This window comes from Monodon monoceros, unplaced genomic scaffold (assembly GCF_005190385.1).
Source record: "Monodon monoceros isolate NGI ecotype Baffin Bay Population unplaced genomic scaffold, NGI_Narwhal_1 Super_Scaffold_4, whole genome shotgun sequence".
Lineage (NCBI taxonomy): Eukaryota > Metazoa > Chordata > Mammalia > Artiodactyla > Monodontidae > Monodon > Monodon monoceros.
In genome coordinates this window covers 7,324,667-7,340,885 of record NW_021703781.1, presented here as the reverse complement: position 1 = coordinate 7,340,885, position 16,219 = coordinate 7,324,667, and the positions used below count along the sequence as shown (strand labels likewise).

General features: G+C 36.6%; 1 protein-coding gene across 1 annotated transcript in view; it reads right to left on the bottom strand.

Moving 5' to 3' along the window:
- Nucleotides 1–16,219, bottom strand: part of RYR2 (ryanodine receptor 2) — a 721,906-nt gene that overhangs the window by 106,534 nt on the left and 599,153 nt on the right. The window contains exons 70-74 of the mRNA XM_029245584.1: nt 12,461–12,631; nt 11,288–11,347; nt 8,361–8,495; nt 4,697–4,809; nt 1,279–1,375 (exon numbers count right to left, since the gene is read on the bottom strand). Coding sequence (XP_029101417.1) covers nt 1,279–1,375; nt 4,697–4,809; nt 8,361–8,495; nt 11,288–11,347; nt 12,461–12,631 — 576 coding nt within the window. The remainder of the gene's footprint in view (nt 1–1,278; nt 1,376–4,696; nt 4,810–8,360; nt 8,496–11,287; nt 11,348–12,460; nt 12,632–16,219) is intronic.

Sequence of the window (16,219 nt, the reverse complement as noted above, 5' to 3'; positions counted from 1 at the left end):
AAAGGGTATCTGCTACATGGATTTCAGCTTTAGGGAGGGCTCAATTTACAAAGAATTGCAATAAAATGCTACGTCACTCCAAGTATAAAAATATAGTTCATGTAGCAAGGCAAACTGATTATCAAATGGAACATTTTTGTTGCCTACATAGAGCAAAGAATGCTGAATGAGTTAATTTCTGAATCACTTACACATTATTTTTTCTCATTTTCAGTTACTTTTAAAACTTAAAAATGTAATTTCATTCTATTGGATAGAACATGTACCATGAGGAAAATTATGAAGCATTTTTACTGACTGTAGAATTAATTAATCCCATTTGTTGAATGATTTAATGAATTTTATATCTCTATAAGAATGACCCATTCAGACTGAGATTCTCTCTACCTAAATGATGTTTTCTTGGATTTAAGGCTTAATGTTGCAGGTACTGTGTAAATTTCTATAAGGTTGAATATTCTAATATTCTACAGGTTTTGATTTTGAAGAGAAATGAAATTCATTTAAAATACAAGGGGGTAATCAGGGTTAAGGTTTTATGAACTGGATTAGTTTATCCTTTATGTTCCTTGATAATTTGTGAGTTAAACAAAACAAAACAAAACTTTTAGACAAGAGGTCTTTAACTTGGGAATCATAAAGCCTCTAACTAGTCTGCAAAATTCTGCAGGACTATATGCTTATAAATTTTCCTAAGATGGCTCTTGGTCAGACTTTTAAATAGGTCCACAGCTCATAAAAAATTAAGACAATGGCTCCCCTGAGTGAAGCAGTCTCAGTAACACAAGTCTCCTTATCACCATGGTTGGACTGAAAAATTCTACTTGCCGTTTATACTATATTTACCATGACTTCCGGCTCATCCTGTACCCAATCTATCATTCTCTGCCCTGTATATGTTTAACAACCAGCTACTTTTCATTGGCTTTTGTCAACGCTTAACCTAGTTTTGGTGAATAATTCTTTATGGTTCAGCTTTTATAGTAATATCCTGGTTCTGAGGTGTCTGAAGTTGCTTTGAGGAAGAATTTAAAAGAATAATAGAGTCAAAGTTTAGTTAAATTCTGAATTGCTGGATGCTGATGAGATCTCTTTGAAATAAGAAGAGTGAATTTTTCCCTAAACACTGCATGCAATAACAATCGAGAATAAAGTTTCCTAAGGTCCATACACTGCAATGATGTTTTCTCTTCAATGTTATAAGATAAATGGCTCACACCAATGTTATTCCGCCAAGCCCAGACTTTCTTTTATCTTCTAACCCCATTAAAAATGTACCGCTAAATCTTCTATCAGTTTATCTTCAAAGTAATGTTCTTCTGTCTCAATCCAAGATTTTTCATATCCCTGAAGAAAGAGATTGACAGCCCGATGCCTAAAAGGTAAGCACAATTTCAAACAGTTATTTTTAATTAAAGTGCAAAGGTATTCAGTAGCACTTTATCGCTGGATTATCTGTGCACTCAAAGAATAAAATAAAAATACAATTCCCACTCTCAAATGGAGAGCAAGATATCACAGAGGACAGAGAAAGGTTTCTCAGATCACACACTGACATGGGTTTAGTTATTTCTAGGTTTTGTAACATTGGTCAAATTATCCAACTTTGTCGACTTTCACTTCTCTCATTTATAAAACTAGGATAACCCCATCTACGTGTCAGTTTTGTGAGACTCAAACTGAGATAAAGAATGTAAAGCACATTGGATAGATGCTCATTACATGGTAGCTCTTACGACATAAAGTGGCTCTGGATAAACGATGTTATGGAATTATCCAATGTTCCTATTAGCATTAGATACAGACCCTGAGGATTACAAAACTAAATGTATTAAGGGAACCTTATGGGAGTATATATCCAAAGATTAAATCCTAGAATACTGATGATAAGTGGTTGCCTACGAATTAAAGAAGACCAGTGAAGACTAAAACCATAAGTAAACTCATCATGAAATTGATGAGATCTATGGCTAAGGTTCCACTCTAAGAAAATCATTTCAATAAGGGAACATCATAAGAGAATACCAGACGTGTTAAAATGAGCTGGTGCCATTGTAGGATGGAACGCAGAGCTTAACAGTATCAAAGGCGGGCTAAGGAATCATGAGACATAAAGGTAGACAGGTTTATGAAGGGTCTTGAAATCCAGGGAGAAGAACCATCAGCACAGATGGAACGGCCAGAACTCGCCATAAATTCTTGCACGAGAGCGGCTCAACCTTACTGGTACATCAGAATCCCCTGTGGAGCTTTTAAACAGTACACATGCTAAGCCTTCAGATATTCTGATTCAACAGGTTGAGGCTTGGCTATTTCTCAAGCGAATTTGAGTGTATTTTCTAAGGAGATATGTTTTTATGAAGCCTCAGCTTTTTTTGGCTCCGGACGCGCAGGCTCAGCGGCCACGGCTCACGGGCCCAGCCGCTCCGCAGCATGTGGGATTTTCCCGGACCGGGGCACGAACCCGCGTCCCCTGCATCGGCAGGCGGACTCGCAAACGCTGCGCCACCAGGGAAGCCCTTGAGTGTATTTTCTAAAAGCACCAGGTCTGAGAATATTCCCACTGGAATAAGGGGTACAATTTTGAATACGTTATATCCGAGACAGTGGAACGGCAGACTCCGTGACATCGTAGAAACTAGCTCGGAATCTGCTGTCATCAACATGATGTGAGTCAATAAAGGGAGTTGAAGAGGTGGCCTTGAAGGGAAGGATGGTGATGTGAAACGGTTCAAAGGAAAAGTTGAACACCGTATGCTAACACATATACATAGAATCTAAAAAAACGGTACTGATCAACCTAGTGTCAGGGCAGGAATAAAGACGCAGATGTAGAGAATGGACTTGAGGACATGGGGATGGGAAAGGGTAAGCTGGGAAGAAGTGAGAGAGTGGCACTGACATATACACACTACCAAATGTGAAACAGATAGCTAGTGGGAAGCAGCCGCGTAGCACAGGGAGATCAGCTCGGTGCTTTGTGTCCACCTAGGGGGATGGGATAGGGAGGGTGGGAGGGAGACACAAGAGGGAGGGGATATGGGGGTATATGTATACACATAGTTGATTCACTTTGTTGCACAGCAGAAACTAATACAACATTGTAAAGCAATTATAATCCAATAGAGTTGTAAAAAATAAAGAAAAGAAAAACTTGATGAAACTTGGAAAATGTCTGTATAGGAGGAACCAGAAAAGAAATAAGAATATGAATTCAAGGTCAATGTTCTATTTGACTAAACTGTGACACCATAATTGAGCCAGAGAATTTAGAAGCAGCATGTGGTTTGAGAAGGAACTCAAATACCTTTTATACTTAGTGAGTGACGAGATGGCAAGGAATTTACCGGCCTTAGTGAAATGGAAAAGTTTTGTTTGTTTTGCTTTGTTAGGGGCAGGGGGCAGGGAGGAGTTATGTTTTTGTCTTGTTGTTTTTTTTTGTTTTTTTTTTTACTCCCCAACTTACGTTATTCATTCATTCAAACACTTACTGAAAGTCAGTGCTCTAGGTGCTGAAGATATGAAATTGAACATAGCTCTAAAGGATCTCAAAGTCTGAATCAGAGAGACAAACAGCCCCAATACTATAGGAAAGTGCCCACAACTAGAGGTATTTAAAAGTTTCCTAGAAACAAATAGGAGGAAGCATTTTCAACTTGGAAGAAGTAGAAGGGCGTGGCTTGGTCAGAGATGGTCCAAAAAAGAGATGCAGCTGAGCTGAGACTTGTTTAACAGACATGGGGAAGATGCCACTTGTATAAAGCTCAGAGTGGGAAACAGCACAGTTTCTTAGGAGAATCACAAGAAGGCTGAAATGGTACCCTGGGCTAGACTTCAATGCCATGGGTTACTTTTCTTTTAACAAGTATATCTCCTGTATCTCTAGGAGAAGGTTGATGGGTCTGTCAAACGTGTTTACGTTATCCCATAAGTTAGTTCCGTATCAGTTCTTTTCCCCAAAGGCTAAATCATCACAAAAATAATAAACAACAATCAACACTGCTTGTGTTATGTTCAGTTCTAAGCACTGTGTATACTTCGACCCATTAAATAACCTGAACAAGTCTATGAGGCAAATTTTACAGTACAAAGTCAGGTAAGAACCTTGACCAAGGTCATGCATCCATAAGCTGAGAGGTCAGGATTCAAATCAAGGCAGTCTGACCCCCAAGACTGAGTTCCTAATTACTCTATCCTGCCTCACATATGTGAGCAGATCCTCCTGAGTACTTAAAAGTAATAGAAAACAGACTTATGGTTACCAAAGGGTAAAGGGTGGGGAGGGATAAATTAGGAGTGTGGGATTAACATACACACACTACTATATATAAAATAAACAACAAAGACACTGTATAGCACAGGGAACTAACTATATTCAATACTTTGTAATAACCTATAAAAGAATCTGAAAAAGAACAGATTTTTTATAAATGCATAACTGAATCACTTGAAACACCTGAAACTAACACAACTATACTTCATTAAAAAACATTATTAAAGTCATTTAATAATGACATTACAGACCAATGAGAATACCCGACAAAGGAAAACAAAGTCAAGAATTACACAGAAGAGCCAATAAATCTTGTCCATCCTTCTCTTTGGACTATTGTTCTCGTGTTAAGGTAGATGCCTCCTATCACTTGTTAGGGGAAGAATAACTTTAATCCATTATAAATGTTAAAGAAATTCTGACCTTGGCAGATTATACAAAGGAGCCATCCGAAAGCAGGCAACCACTGCCCGTTTCCTCTGCTTAGAGAGCAGTTTGTGCCACACAGCCTTTTTCGATCTCTGAGGATGCTCGACCTGAGGTAGAATGACACAAAGACATATGTATTTAACCCCCCAAAGGCCCTCAAAAATACCGCTGCATCTTTTAGCTAAAAACTTTTAGAATTTCAATCCCAAAAGTACCTCACAATTATTATGGGAAAACCCATGTCCTCAAAGTTACCCAATGCTAAATTTGAAATAGTTTCAAATGTTACATATTTTCCTTAGTAAAAATGTAATATTTTCCCAACACTGTATACTTTAGAAGCTATGTCATCTTTAAAAATCAAAGAAATATAAAACTATTCTATATAAAACAATTTTGTATCCTTTTCAGAATTCAGTTATGGTGCCAAAACATAGTTTTTGCCTATGCAAAACAATTAACCTATTATTATTTATTTATCCATTTCCACTAATTTTATCATAAGAGCTACAACAGTAAACATAAACAGAGGCAGTTAAAGAAAATTCTAATGAAAAGTCCACTGTTCCTTAAAGAAAATTCTAACGAAAAGTCCACTGTTCCTTAATATAACAGGATGGAGAGATGACAAGTCTTTTTGAACACATTAGTAGGAGTGAGTAAAAGAATTTAATTTTGCAAAAATGTTAAAATATATAATTACTTTGTTAGATAGGGACAAATGAGAATTCAAAAGTTGCAGTAAATGATGCAAGCAAGCTATGTGTTTAGCTAATGGTGTTTGGAATTTCAAGAAGAAAAAGAGATTAATTGTAAGTATTAGAGAGAAAAAAAATCCCAGCATAGAATTCTACATTAATTAGTAATTTCTAGGCAATTGAACACTGTACTTCCCGGACTGTAATATCTCCGGCGCATACATGTAGATTTCTGGAAGAAATAAAAACGTTACATTAGCTAAAAAAGCAAAACTAAATTTATTATCCTTTGCAGTAAAGGGTCAACATATGAATGTAATAATGCCTGAAGAAAACATTGAGAATGTTTGGATTACAGTGGTTTGGAAATTTTAACAAAACAATTTGTATAATTTGAAAGCACTTATTTCTGTGATCTTCTTCCTTCTATAGGATCAATAAACACTTCTTGATAATTATCCAGTTCAATTTTCTTCTTGGTTATATTAAGCAAAACAAAACATTGTTGAGACACTGCAAGGGTAGTATTGCAAGGGTAGTATTATTCACCTAGAATATGGCATTCTGATCAACATGGGTGATAGTCAACAAACATAATTAACAAGGAAATACCTTAAATAGGGAATTTTCCTATAAATCAAGTAAATAGATGTTGTTAAGATCTGTGATCCAAGGGTGAACATCAAGATGTGGCTTGTAACTGTTTGAACACCTGGGTTTGCTGCTGTGTTAGCCTGTCTGGAGTTTGAGTATTAGAAAATTCCAAGGAGACAGCTTACTGTCCTAAGAAAAATGACCAGATGTACAGTACAAAATGTTCAATTGCAAAGGTCGCTGACCCTTGAGCCAAATGAAGTCTTTCCTCTGCACCCAGTTTTTGCACCTAGTGTGGCAAATGAAAATATTCTTTGCAAACTATTCTATGACTCACAAATTAACATTAGAATAGAGGTATTAAAGGCATGAATTCTGCGCACAGATATCTTCCACTCTTTTCTATTCTTTGATAACTGATGAGTTCTTTTTACTCATATTCTTAACATTTTGAAGAATAGTTGGCCATGAAAATCTGACCCTCTTACCTTTTCCTAGATAATTCCTACTTCTTTAAGGTTTACACAGGGATCACCCTCATCATGGCTAGAGTAAGTTTGGGTTCCTCTTATTCTCTCTTCAGTACATTTTGTATCCTGGTACATCTAAATCACTACATGTTTATCTATGTGGCCATATACTCCACTAGAGCACAAGCCACTTGAGTAGAGGGACAGAATTCAGTCCCCAGCAGAGTACAATACTGCCATACGGTAGTGCATGCAAGAAATGTTCACGGGATAAACAGCTGCTCAGTAAAATGAATCTCACCACTTTACAAATAACATCATTCATTATGATCACATGTATTTATGAGTACGTAACATATGACTATAATAAAACAGGGCTCAATAAACTTCATTTAATGTATCTAAAAGTCATTCAAGCAAATCCAGATATGTGCATGAAAACCAGGAAGAATTAAAAACTCATGGTAGAGTAATGCTGTCAGAAATGGTCCTCTAGGAGCCATTTAATTATCACTGAGTAATCTTCCTAAATATGTATATACTTCTGGAAACACAACTCCATGACTTTATATATCACTTAACATTTCATTACCTCAAATCTTGTCATCTGCTGATGGATGATCATTTATTTAATATTTCATGAAAATATTTAGAGAACCATTAAGTTGCCTAAATAATATTTTATTATCAATATTATATTATTAATATTATGGTGTTACATAATGTAAACACATATCGATAGCCATATGGTATAAGAGTATCCTAGCTTAATCTTATCAGGTGTAGTGATAAATTGCATGGCACTGGGGAAGTTATTAGCATTTGGGGGGCATCTGAGTAAGAGGATGCTATATTAGATATACCCTTCAGTTATTTAATTGGCCAGGGCAGTGACAGGAGGTCATCAGATAATATAAAATAGGAATTGAAGAAACACATTTATTATTGCTATGCTAGTAAGTTCTGCAAAACATTCAGATGACAACATCCTGAGGTGACATGGGGCATTTCATTATTTTATGTTCAGTGTAAAATAACCGCCCCTCCGTGTCAGGTAGGTATTGTCATGGAGACCCGGTGACAGAGCACACTCTTGGGTTTACACTGAGCACCCTCAGTCTGGTGTTATTTTGCTGAGTGGACCTCGTGAGAAACAGAGACTGTCTCTGTGTTACAGATATTTTACCTAAGCCAGAAGATCCCTTATGCAAAAATACGATCCACCGATGGATGACGTTTCAGATATTACTGGTTTGGGAATTCTTGAGCAAAGGTAATAAATAAGAAAATCAAATACACAGTAAGCTTTGTAGCTTAAAATAGAATACAACTGAAAAATGATATAAAAACATTATTTTCACATGGCTCTAATACCAATGCACTGCTCTTCTCTAAATGTAACATATTGCTGAACTTGAGAAAAATTAGCTCAAAAATATTCAAAGGAAAGGTTAAATAAGTGACCTTAAATTCAAAATTCAAATATTAGACCAGGGAAAGATAGTATCTCAAACATGTTTTGATGAGCAACAATAAAAAAATAATACAGTTATAAAACATTTGAAATCAGGTGTAACTCCTCAAATTTTTGTTAGAATGGCTTAAAATTAATTATATAATTTTAATTATCTGTTTAATTTTAGAAATATTTTGAAAAAGACTATAAAACAGAGGCCTTGATCTCCCCAAATACATTATTTATCCATGGTTACAAAAATTACAAGCTTGGAAATGCTGCTGATTAGAAACTAAGGACTCCCAAGTCATAGATTCTTTGTAATGAACATGCTGGATATATATGTTTTCTGGCCCACAGTTAACAAGTTAACACACATCCTTTAAAAAAATATTTTTTATGGTTAAGGCAAATGTGATTGAATCAACACAAAATCTAACCTGTTCAAGATGAAAAAGCACATTTGCTATATCCAAGACCCTTTCCACTGTCTTCTCAGGATCTGAAGTGTCTTCTGTCCTGTTGGGTAAATCTTTGTAAAGAGCCATCTGCCATCTAATAGCAGGATCCTCCACCTGCAGAAAAAAAGAAAAATGTTCAAAAAATACAGTGTAAAGAGGGGAAGACACACTTCTGAAGAGTCAATCTATAGCTATTTATTGAGCATAGCACAGGGTGAAAACATGACGCAGAGATCAAGACAGAGAAGTAAGTACCTTGTACTCATGAAATTTATCGTCTGGTGAGGAAGGAAGACATCAAACAAACATTTACAGTTGTGACAAGGGCTACTAGAAAGAAATATAAGGTACCTGGAGATTTAACCTAATCTGTTGGTGGTTGGGAAGATTCCCCTAAACAAGTGAAGTTTCAACTAGGATTTAAGGATGAGCTGGAGATGGTCAGGGAAAGCAATCTTTTATCTTTCTCTTTTCCTTTCACAGTCAAACACTGAAAGATTCACATATTTACTTTAGAGGCCATGATATAGGATCACATTTATCTATAAATACAAGGATGCTACAACAGAGCTAAGTCTCACTGAAACAAAGATATCAATTAATATAAAGCAACGAAGGCCTACAAAATCACATTCTTGCAATAAACCAATCTACAGACTCTATTTTTTAATACTGTTAAACTTCCCGAGTGAAAGATACAACGGAATTCTGAATGTTTTTAAGAAATATTATTTTAAACCATAGAAACTGACAAAGACAAGCATCTTTCCAGGGATACAGCACTTCAAAGAAATAATTTAGATTAACTATGTCATTAAAAACGGGCACAGCAATACTCGTATGTTTCTCCTCCCATTAAATATTTCCTTTAAAATTGGGAGACGGAGGGCAATGAAGCAGAAGTACACAAACAACATCTAAAACTTCACAACTCGTAGCCTGAGAAAGTGTAGTTTGAAATGTTAAAAATAACTTTCATCTTACAGGCAAACAGAGATAGAGCTCTGTGCACTGAACGACTTGTCAACACCATTTGTCTTTTGATAAAACAAAATGTTTTCCTCCATATGCTTTTTTCATCTGAGGACTCTGGTACCTCTAGATATTATTCTTTCTAACATACAATCACTCCCTCTTGTCCTCAGGATTACCAGTCTTACAATTTCAAGACAATGTATTCAAGAAAGAGCTGGGAACAAAAGAACTCATTGCTTGCAAGTCTGTATATACATGAGGGCCTTGGGGCCTATTTTTATATACATGGGGGTCTTGGGGCCTAGTTTTACGCCTAGCTTAAAAAATATAGAATGAAATGTCACAAAGAATAAGTATTCATTATGTCTTTATTTTCAGGTTTCATTCGTTTGGAGGTGAAATATTGGTTATAAATATCCATCCTTTTCAGCTTTTTTGTTCCTCCTGACTCCTCAATACACAGCATACATTGTCCAAAGTATCCCTACAAGTAACCTCTAGAATATAGTGGAAGAATTTCCTCCTGCTTATCCAAGACATAACTCTTTTTTTTTTTTTTTTGCAATACGCTGGCCTGTCACCGTTGAGGCCTCTCCCGTTCAGGCTCCGGACGCGCAGGCTCAGCGGCCGTGGCTCACGGGCTCAGCCGCTCCGCGGCACGTGGGATCTTCCCGGACCGGGGCACGAACCTGCGTCCCCTGCATCGGCAGGCGGACTCTCAACCACTGCGCCACCAGGGAAGCCCCAAGACATAACTTTTATTTGACTGTTTTCTGGGAGTGGTATAAACCCCTTCTTAAGAGGTAGTGAATACTGTCTCTGTGTGGGACCATGGTTCTCAAAGTGTGGTCTCGAATTCCCTGGGGCTCCCGAGATCTTTTCAGGGGCACATGATTGCCTCAAGTGCCCATGCATGTAGTATAAAATTGAGGTTCAGCTGAAGCCTTTATGAACATCTTGAATAATGTTAAAAATCTCTTTGCTATCTGCAAAGAGATCGTGCTCTTACAGGAATTAATCTCCTACTCTGTTCAAGTTAAAATTAAATGGATAATTGAGTACACAACAAAGTACACATGAAATTTGCTCTAAATAATACTTGTGCATTGTGAGTACTGTAAAAGCATGTCGCACCTTTATCATATTATATTCCGAAGTGTTAAAATAAAATAAATATGGTTTGGATCTTTGGAAAGAAATATTTTAATACCCAGTAAGGGATACATTATACTATAGCCACTAGTTTTTGACATTTGGACATTTTCACAATTAAAAAAAAATCCTCAGAAGGGACATCTGAATAGAAGCAAAGAGTTGAGTCAAAATAATAAATTGCTAGACTTCTCATATTACATAACAGGTCCTGTAAACAAATGAAGAGTTTATCCACTACTATGAAAGCATTTCCAAATAATGGTAAATGCTTGGACTACAAAAACTACTTTGAGCAATTTTTTTACCCACCATTAGAAAGTATGTGTTATCCTGGTTTCCATTCATGTTTCTGTTCTAAATGTACACTGGCTTTGCTATTACATTAATTCTTGCTATCTCGTATGTACTAATGACTCAAATACACTTATTTAATTTCTGAGCACTAGGTGTAAAATATCAAATTTTCATAGACACCTGTCTCCATGTCCCAAAGGTCCTCAAACTCAGCTATATGAAGGAAATTCCCAACCTTTATTTCAACTGGCGACATCTTTTTTCAAAGTTTGACAATCTCCGATGATCTACTTTAAAAATACATCATTTGTTATCTTGAGAGTCATTAATACAAAAGGATTTGCAAGCAGGATAATGACTGATTAAGATGATATATTTTCACTACCTTACTTGTTAAAGTAACATTATTTGTAGTACTCTTTTAAAGAGAGATTAACTACTTTATAGGTGCTAAGTGTGCTTTCTAATAATATTGGGCTTACCTTGCCTTGTAAGTGAATATTACTGCGGATTATATCTCGAACTTCATCCTCGGTGTCTTTCTGTCAAGAAATAAATGTTACCTAAATGAAGTCTTACAATGCAGTGACTGTCACAAGTCATTAGAAATAAACCTCTTGAAATAGTATATGTTTGAACAAACGTCTTTATAGGATTTAATACATGCAACAAATGTATTAAATCGCTCAGATAATTAATATCTGGGGCTTATCGCTCAGATAATTCTTTGATATTGCTGTGACTTGAAACAAGACAACCACCTAATTTAACTCCAGTGAAAGTGCCCTAGACTCAAGACAACTGAATTTCCAGTTCACAAGACGTAGGGCAAAAGCATGTTCCCTTGGGTTCAAACAGAAGTATGTCTCCAGCATTCTCTGAAATCTCCCATGAAGTCATGTGCACCCAATAACATCCCCAAGGATCCAGTAATACTGAGGAGCATATCCTGAGAAGCAAATATTAGACAAAAGCCAATGGGCCTGCATCTCTGCAGCTCCCTTTCCTACAATCTCCCTTCAGTTTGCTCATGGTAGGGTCTCAAACTCTGGATATGCAGAGAGGTGCTTCAGTGTGGGAACATGGGAGGGAGAACATGTCCTCCAACTTCCATGAATAAAAGACAGCAACCCCAATGTATATTTTTGAAAACTTGCATCCTCTCTGTGTAACCATGAAGAGGAAAACCAGAGACCATCAAGAAATCTTGAGAACTTCAATCCTGATGTTCACAAAGGAGAAAAGCTGCTGATTCAAAAGTCAAATTTGTATCTAACAACAATCAGCACAATACATTATGCATCTAACATTCAAAATCACTCTTCATAAATCTGCAGATACCTCTCATCACAAATTTGATATAGTTCATATGAAACCCATTTTTTCCCACTACCAGTGACTTGTTGCCATCTTTTCTCTTTGGTTTCTGAATATGCCCTGGGGGTGATTAACGTAATTTAGAAATAAAAACAGCCTCCAAAAAAAATATTAGGCAGTCTTTGTGTCTGAGTCCTAGGGCCTGTGCAGAAAAATTGCTTAATAAAGCATTCAATGCAAATGAAATACTGACATAGAGCAGTGAGACGAAGGAATCCAAACACATGAGGATCTGGAGGTTGAATGATCATTCCCACTGGTAGGAACAGGAGCCTTACCAGACTAAATCGATTTTTGGCCAGAGCAATGAGCTCCTGGTCCCCAGGGGCACAGATGTTCAAGCCAATGGGCAGTAATCGCTTCAGAGCTGCCACGATAAGAGAGGTCTGCATGGAATACCGGTCTCCTTTGCGCTTCATTTTCTTCCTTTCCTGATCAGAAACAGCTGCCTACAGAACAAAGGTTAAGTGTTGGAATCTGCAATGACTTCTTGTCTCATAGGACTATGAGCCTTTTCTAACTTGCCTGTAGTTTCCTCTTCCTCGTTTTCTGCTGGTCCCTATTGTTTAGGAATCCCATTGAGGACACCCTTTCTCTTTCCGTCTCAGCATCTCTTGCTGATTTTAAGTCCTACTCTCAGATTCCCAAATCACTAGAATTTACTGGTAGGCATTTCAAGATAATCTTATTTTTTTTTTAAAGAAAAAAGGTTTATTTATTTTTTTGTTTCTTTTTTTTGTTGTTGTTTATCTGGCCACATCATGTTTCCTAACCATGGATTGAACCCAGGCCCCCGGCAGTGGAAGCGCTGAGTCCTAACCACTGGACTGCCAGGGAATTCCCTCTATATAATTTTAGAAGGAAAATGCACATTGTAATTTTAGAGAGGCATATGGATGCATGAAAAATCCATGGTAATTTCAGATACTGCATGTTTTATGATTTTTGGTGGTTAACAGGAAAAAAAAGATTAAGAATAAATGGTTTTTGCTTTGACAAATGCTTGCTTTGCAACACACACACACACACACACACACACACACACACACACACACAGCATATATAAAACTCTCATATATTTGCCTTTTATACAGGCTGAACACTTGTCTCCCCAGGGCCTTAATCTAGACATAATATACTAATCAGTGTTACATAAATATTCAGGATTATCTCTGGATAACCTGTTTACAACTGAGAACAGCCATGATACTTCAGGGTTCTCTAGTGATTTTGTTGAAAACTATGCTTGTGCCAGGGTCACCTCCAATGACGGAGTCTAATTTTCACTGGGTAGTGAGTATTCTTCTTTCTATTAAGAGGACATGTTCTAATGTTAAAATGAAAATAGCTGTCCCATATCCACTTCTTCGTGCATGTTAAATTTCTTTGTAATAATAAATCAAACGTTGAAGATAGTTTTATGATAATGATATATTGTAGTAGTTTTGGGCTGAGAAATTCAGAAGATCATTTAATATACAAATGATTTGCTTTCCCCAAAAGAAGGCAAAATATATCACAACGTGATAATGAAAGAAGTTTTTTGCAAAGTGAAAGTACTGAAACATCTGAAATCAGATGGTAATCGTAGCTGATATGTTAATACTATATATTATATAATGTATTATATTATTACATATACAGTATATATTGATATATCAAACCTACAATATCTGAACCACAGTAATAAGAATCATATTCACTTTCCAAAGAGATGTACTTATTGTGTGGATCCCGCTTTTATCTGTACCAATTTGTAAGAGAGTACTCTCGGTAAGTTTAGTAGAACAAGCACAGTGAATAATTATTTGTACTATTAAATTGATTAACCCATAAAAATAATGAATCAGTGGTTTTACATGAGCTCTCTGCTAAAAGGTAACCTAACCACACTGATAAAAATAATTACCCAAATGAGGAACCACCATCCTAAAAATTAAGGAAATTGATATAAATTATGCAAACATATTTCTACCCAATACTGGTAATTTAGTTTTTGCAAAACAATATTACTCAATACATTAAAGTCTAAATTTTACTGGTGCTGAAGTTTTCTTTGATTTTAACTTGTAAAGGTCTTACTGTTGTAAAAGTAGAAGGAGCTTATACCTGGCTTGATATTTATAAATATTTAAGCAACCTTATAATAAAAATAATTTAAATCAACACTAAAGGCAACTCTACACTGCTCAGTTTTGAGAAGTACTAGATAAATTAGTTCCTACTTATGCTCAAAATATCATCTTGCTTTCTGTACCATAGGAACTCTGTAAACTGAAAAGAACAGTCAATAAATCTTTGAACTTTTATGGGTGATATAGTTCACTGCTGGTATGAAGAAATTAAATATACGAGCAATCAAATATCCTCATGTACATGTATAAGGGCTGTTTTTTTCCTTGTTCAGTGTCGATTTCCTCCCCAGACTATGGAGCTCCATTAGGGAAGTGGCCAAACCTATTTTGTTCCTTTTTGTATATGCAGAACCAAGCACTGTGCCTTACTCATAGGAGCTGTTCAATAATTTGAACAGAACTGCTGAAACTATTGAATTTGCACAGTTCATTTTCAATCCTAACATTTGAATCAGATATGAATACACAATAACATGGTCAATATGTAGGCACTGAGGGAAGAAATTTTCACATATTGAGATCTGGGAAAGTCATTCTGGCTTACACATGATTTAACTTAAATTTTACGCTAATTAGAACAGCCTGTTTTGTGACCCATCAAACATGCATTGTGCATCTGCTTTAACCACTGAAGAAACAAATGCATTTAAAAAATTAAAATAGAGTAACTGTGGCTCAGACATCCAAAACGGAGCTCAGTGGCCACTGTGAATGTGGTCTGAGACACGATCCTGCATCACAGAGAACTTGAATTTTCTGAACTGTACCAGTCTCAAGGACACCACCAGCCATTCTCAAAACATCTGCTAGCAGCTGCCAACTGCAGCGTTGTAGTCTCAAGACCTCCTTGGTAACTATGCAACTCTTTCGGACCCCGACCAATCCTTACTTAACAAGCACACTTACTTCTTGCCAGGTCCAGTCATAATTTTTGACAAATAACGTATGTAATTTTGCGGTGTTTGCCTTTGTAAGTCTCCCCCATTTTTTAGTATGGTGGAACACAATTCAACTGCTTCTTGAATCTGGGTCTCCTGGGTTATAGCCCTCAGTTTGGCTCAAATAAAACTCTTTTCTATTCCTATTACAGATTGTTTATTATTTCTGTCAACAGCATATTTAAGGAGGAGAGTCGGATAAATGACCTCTCTCTTAAATCAATCTGTATGTGTGTGTGTGTGTCTGTCTGCCTCTCTCTCTCACATACACACAGACACATGCACGCACCACAAATATAGCTCCAACAATTTCACCTAAAATAACCTAAAATTTAATAGAAGACCAAGAAAAAGGGAAGAATTTTCTAATATTCCTACAAGAAAATGGCCTACAACCCCCCCCAAATAGACATAAAATCATAAATGATTTATGAAAATTTAGACATATGAAGGATAAAAGTGAGCCTATTCATCAAAAAGACAAGAGATTACAAGTTTTGGTGAGAATGTGGAGGAAAGAGAACCCTTGTGCACTGCTGGTGGGAATGCAAACTGGTTCGGCCACTGTGGAACTGCATGGAGGTTCCTCGAAAAATAGAACTCCCAGAGTATTACGGCCAATTATACATGCACTGGCCTCTCTCTGGGCTACATATATTTTGCTTTAAGTCAAAATGAGCTTCCCTATCCCAGATTTCCTATTCCAAATTGGTCTGCTGGCCAACTTATATACTCTTCTAATTTGGGAAATGGCACTCCATACAAATAGTGATTATTATCCCTGCTCAAGCGACTGGCTAAAGACTGATGTGTGACAATGTGTCCTTTGGTTGGTGTTTGCATTTGGTCTCAATCTCTGGCCAAAAGGAGTTCTTTTTTCCTGCAGGACTCTGGGAGGGTGGCTCTATCGGCTGCTGTGACACCTTAGACAGACGGTTTAAGGTCTTGTCGCAGAAATCCCTGA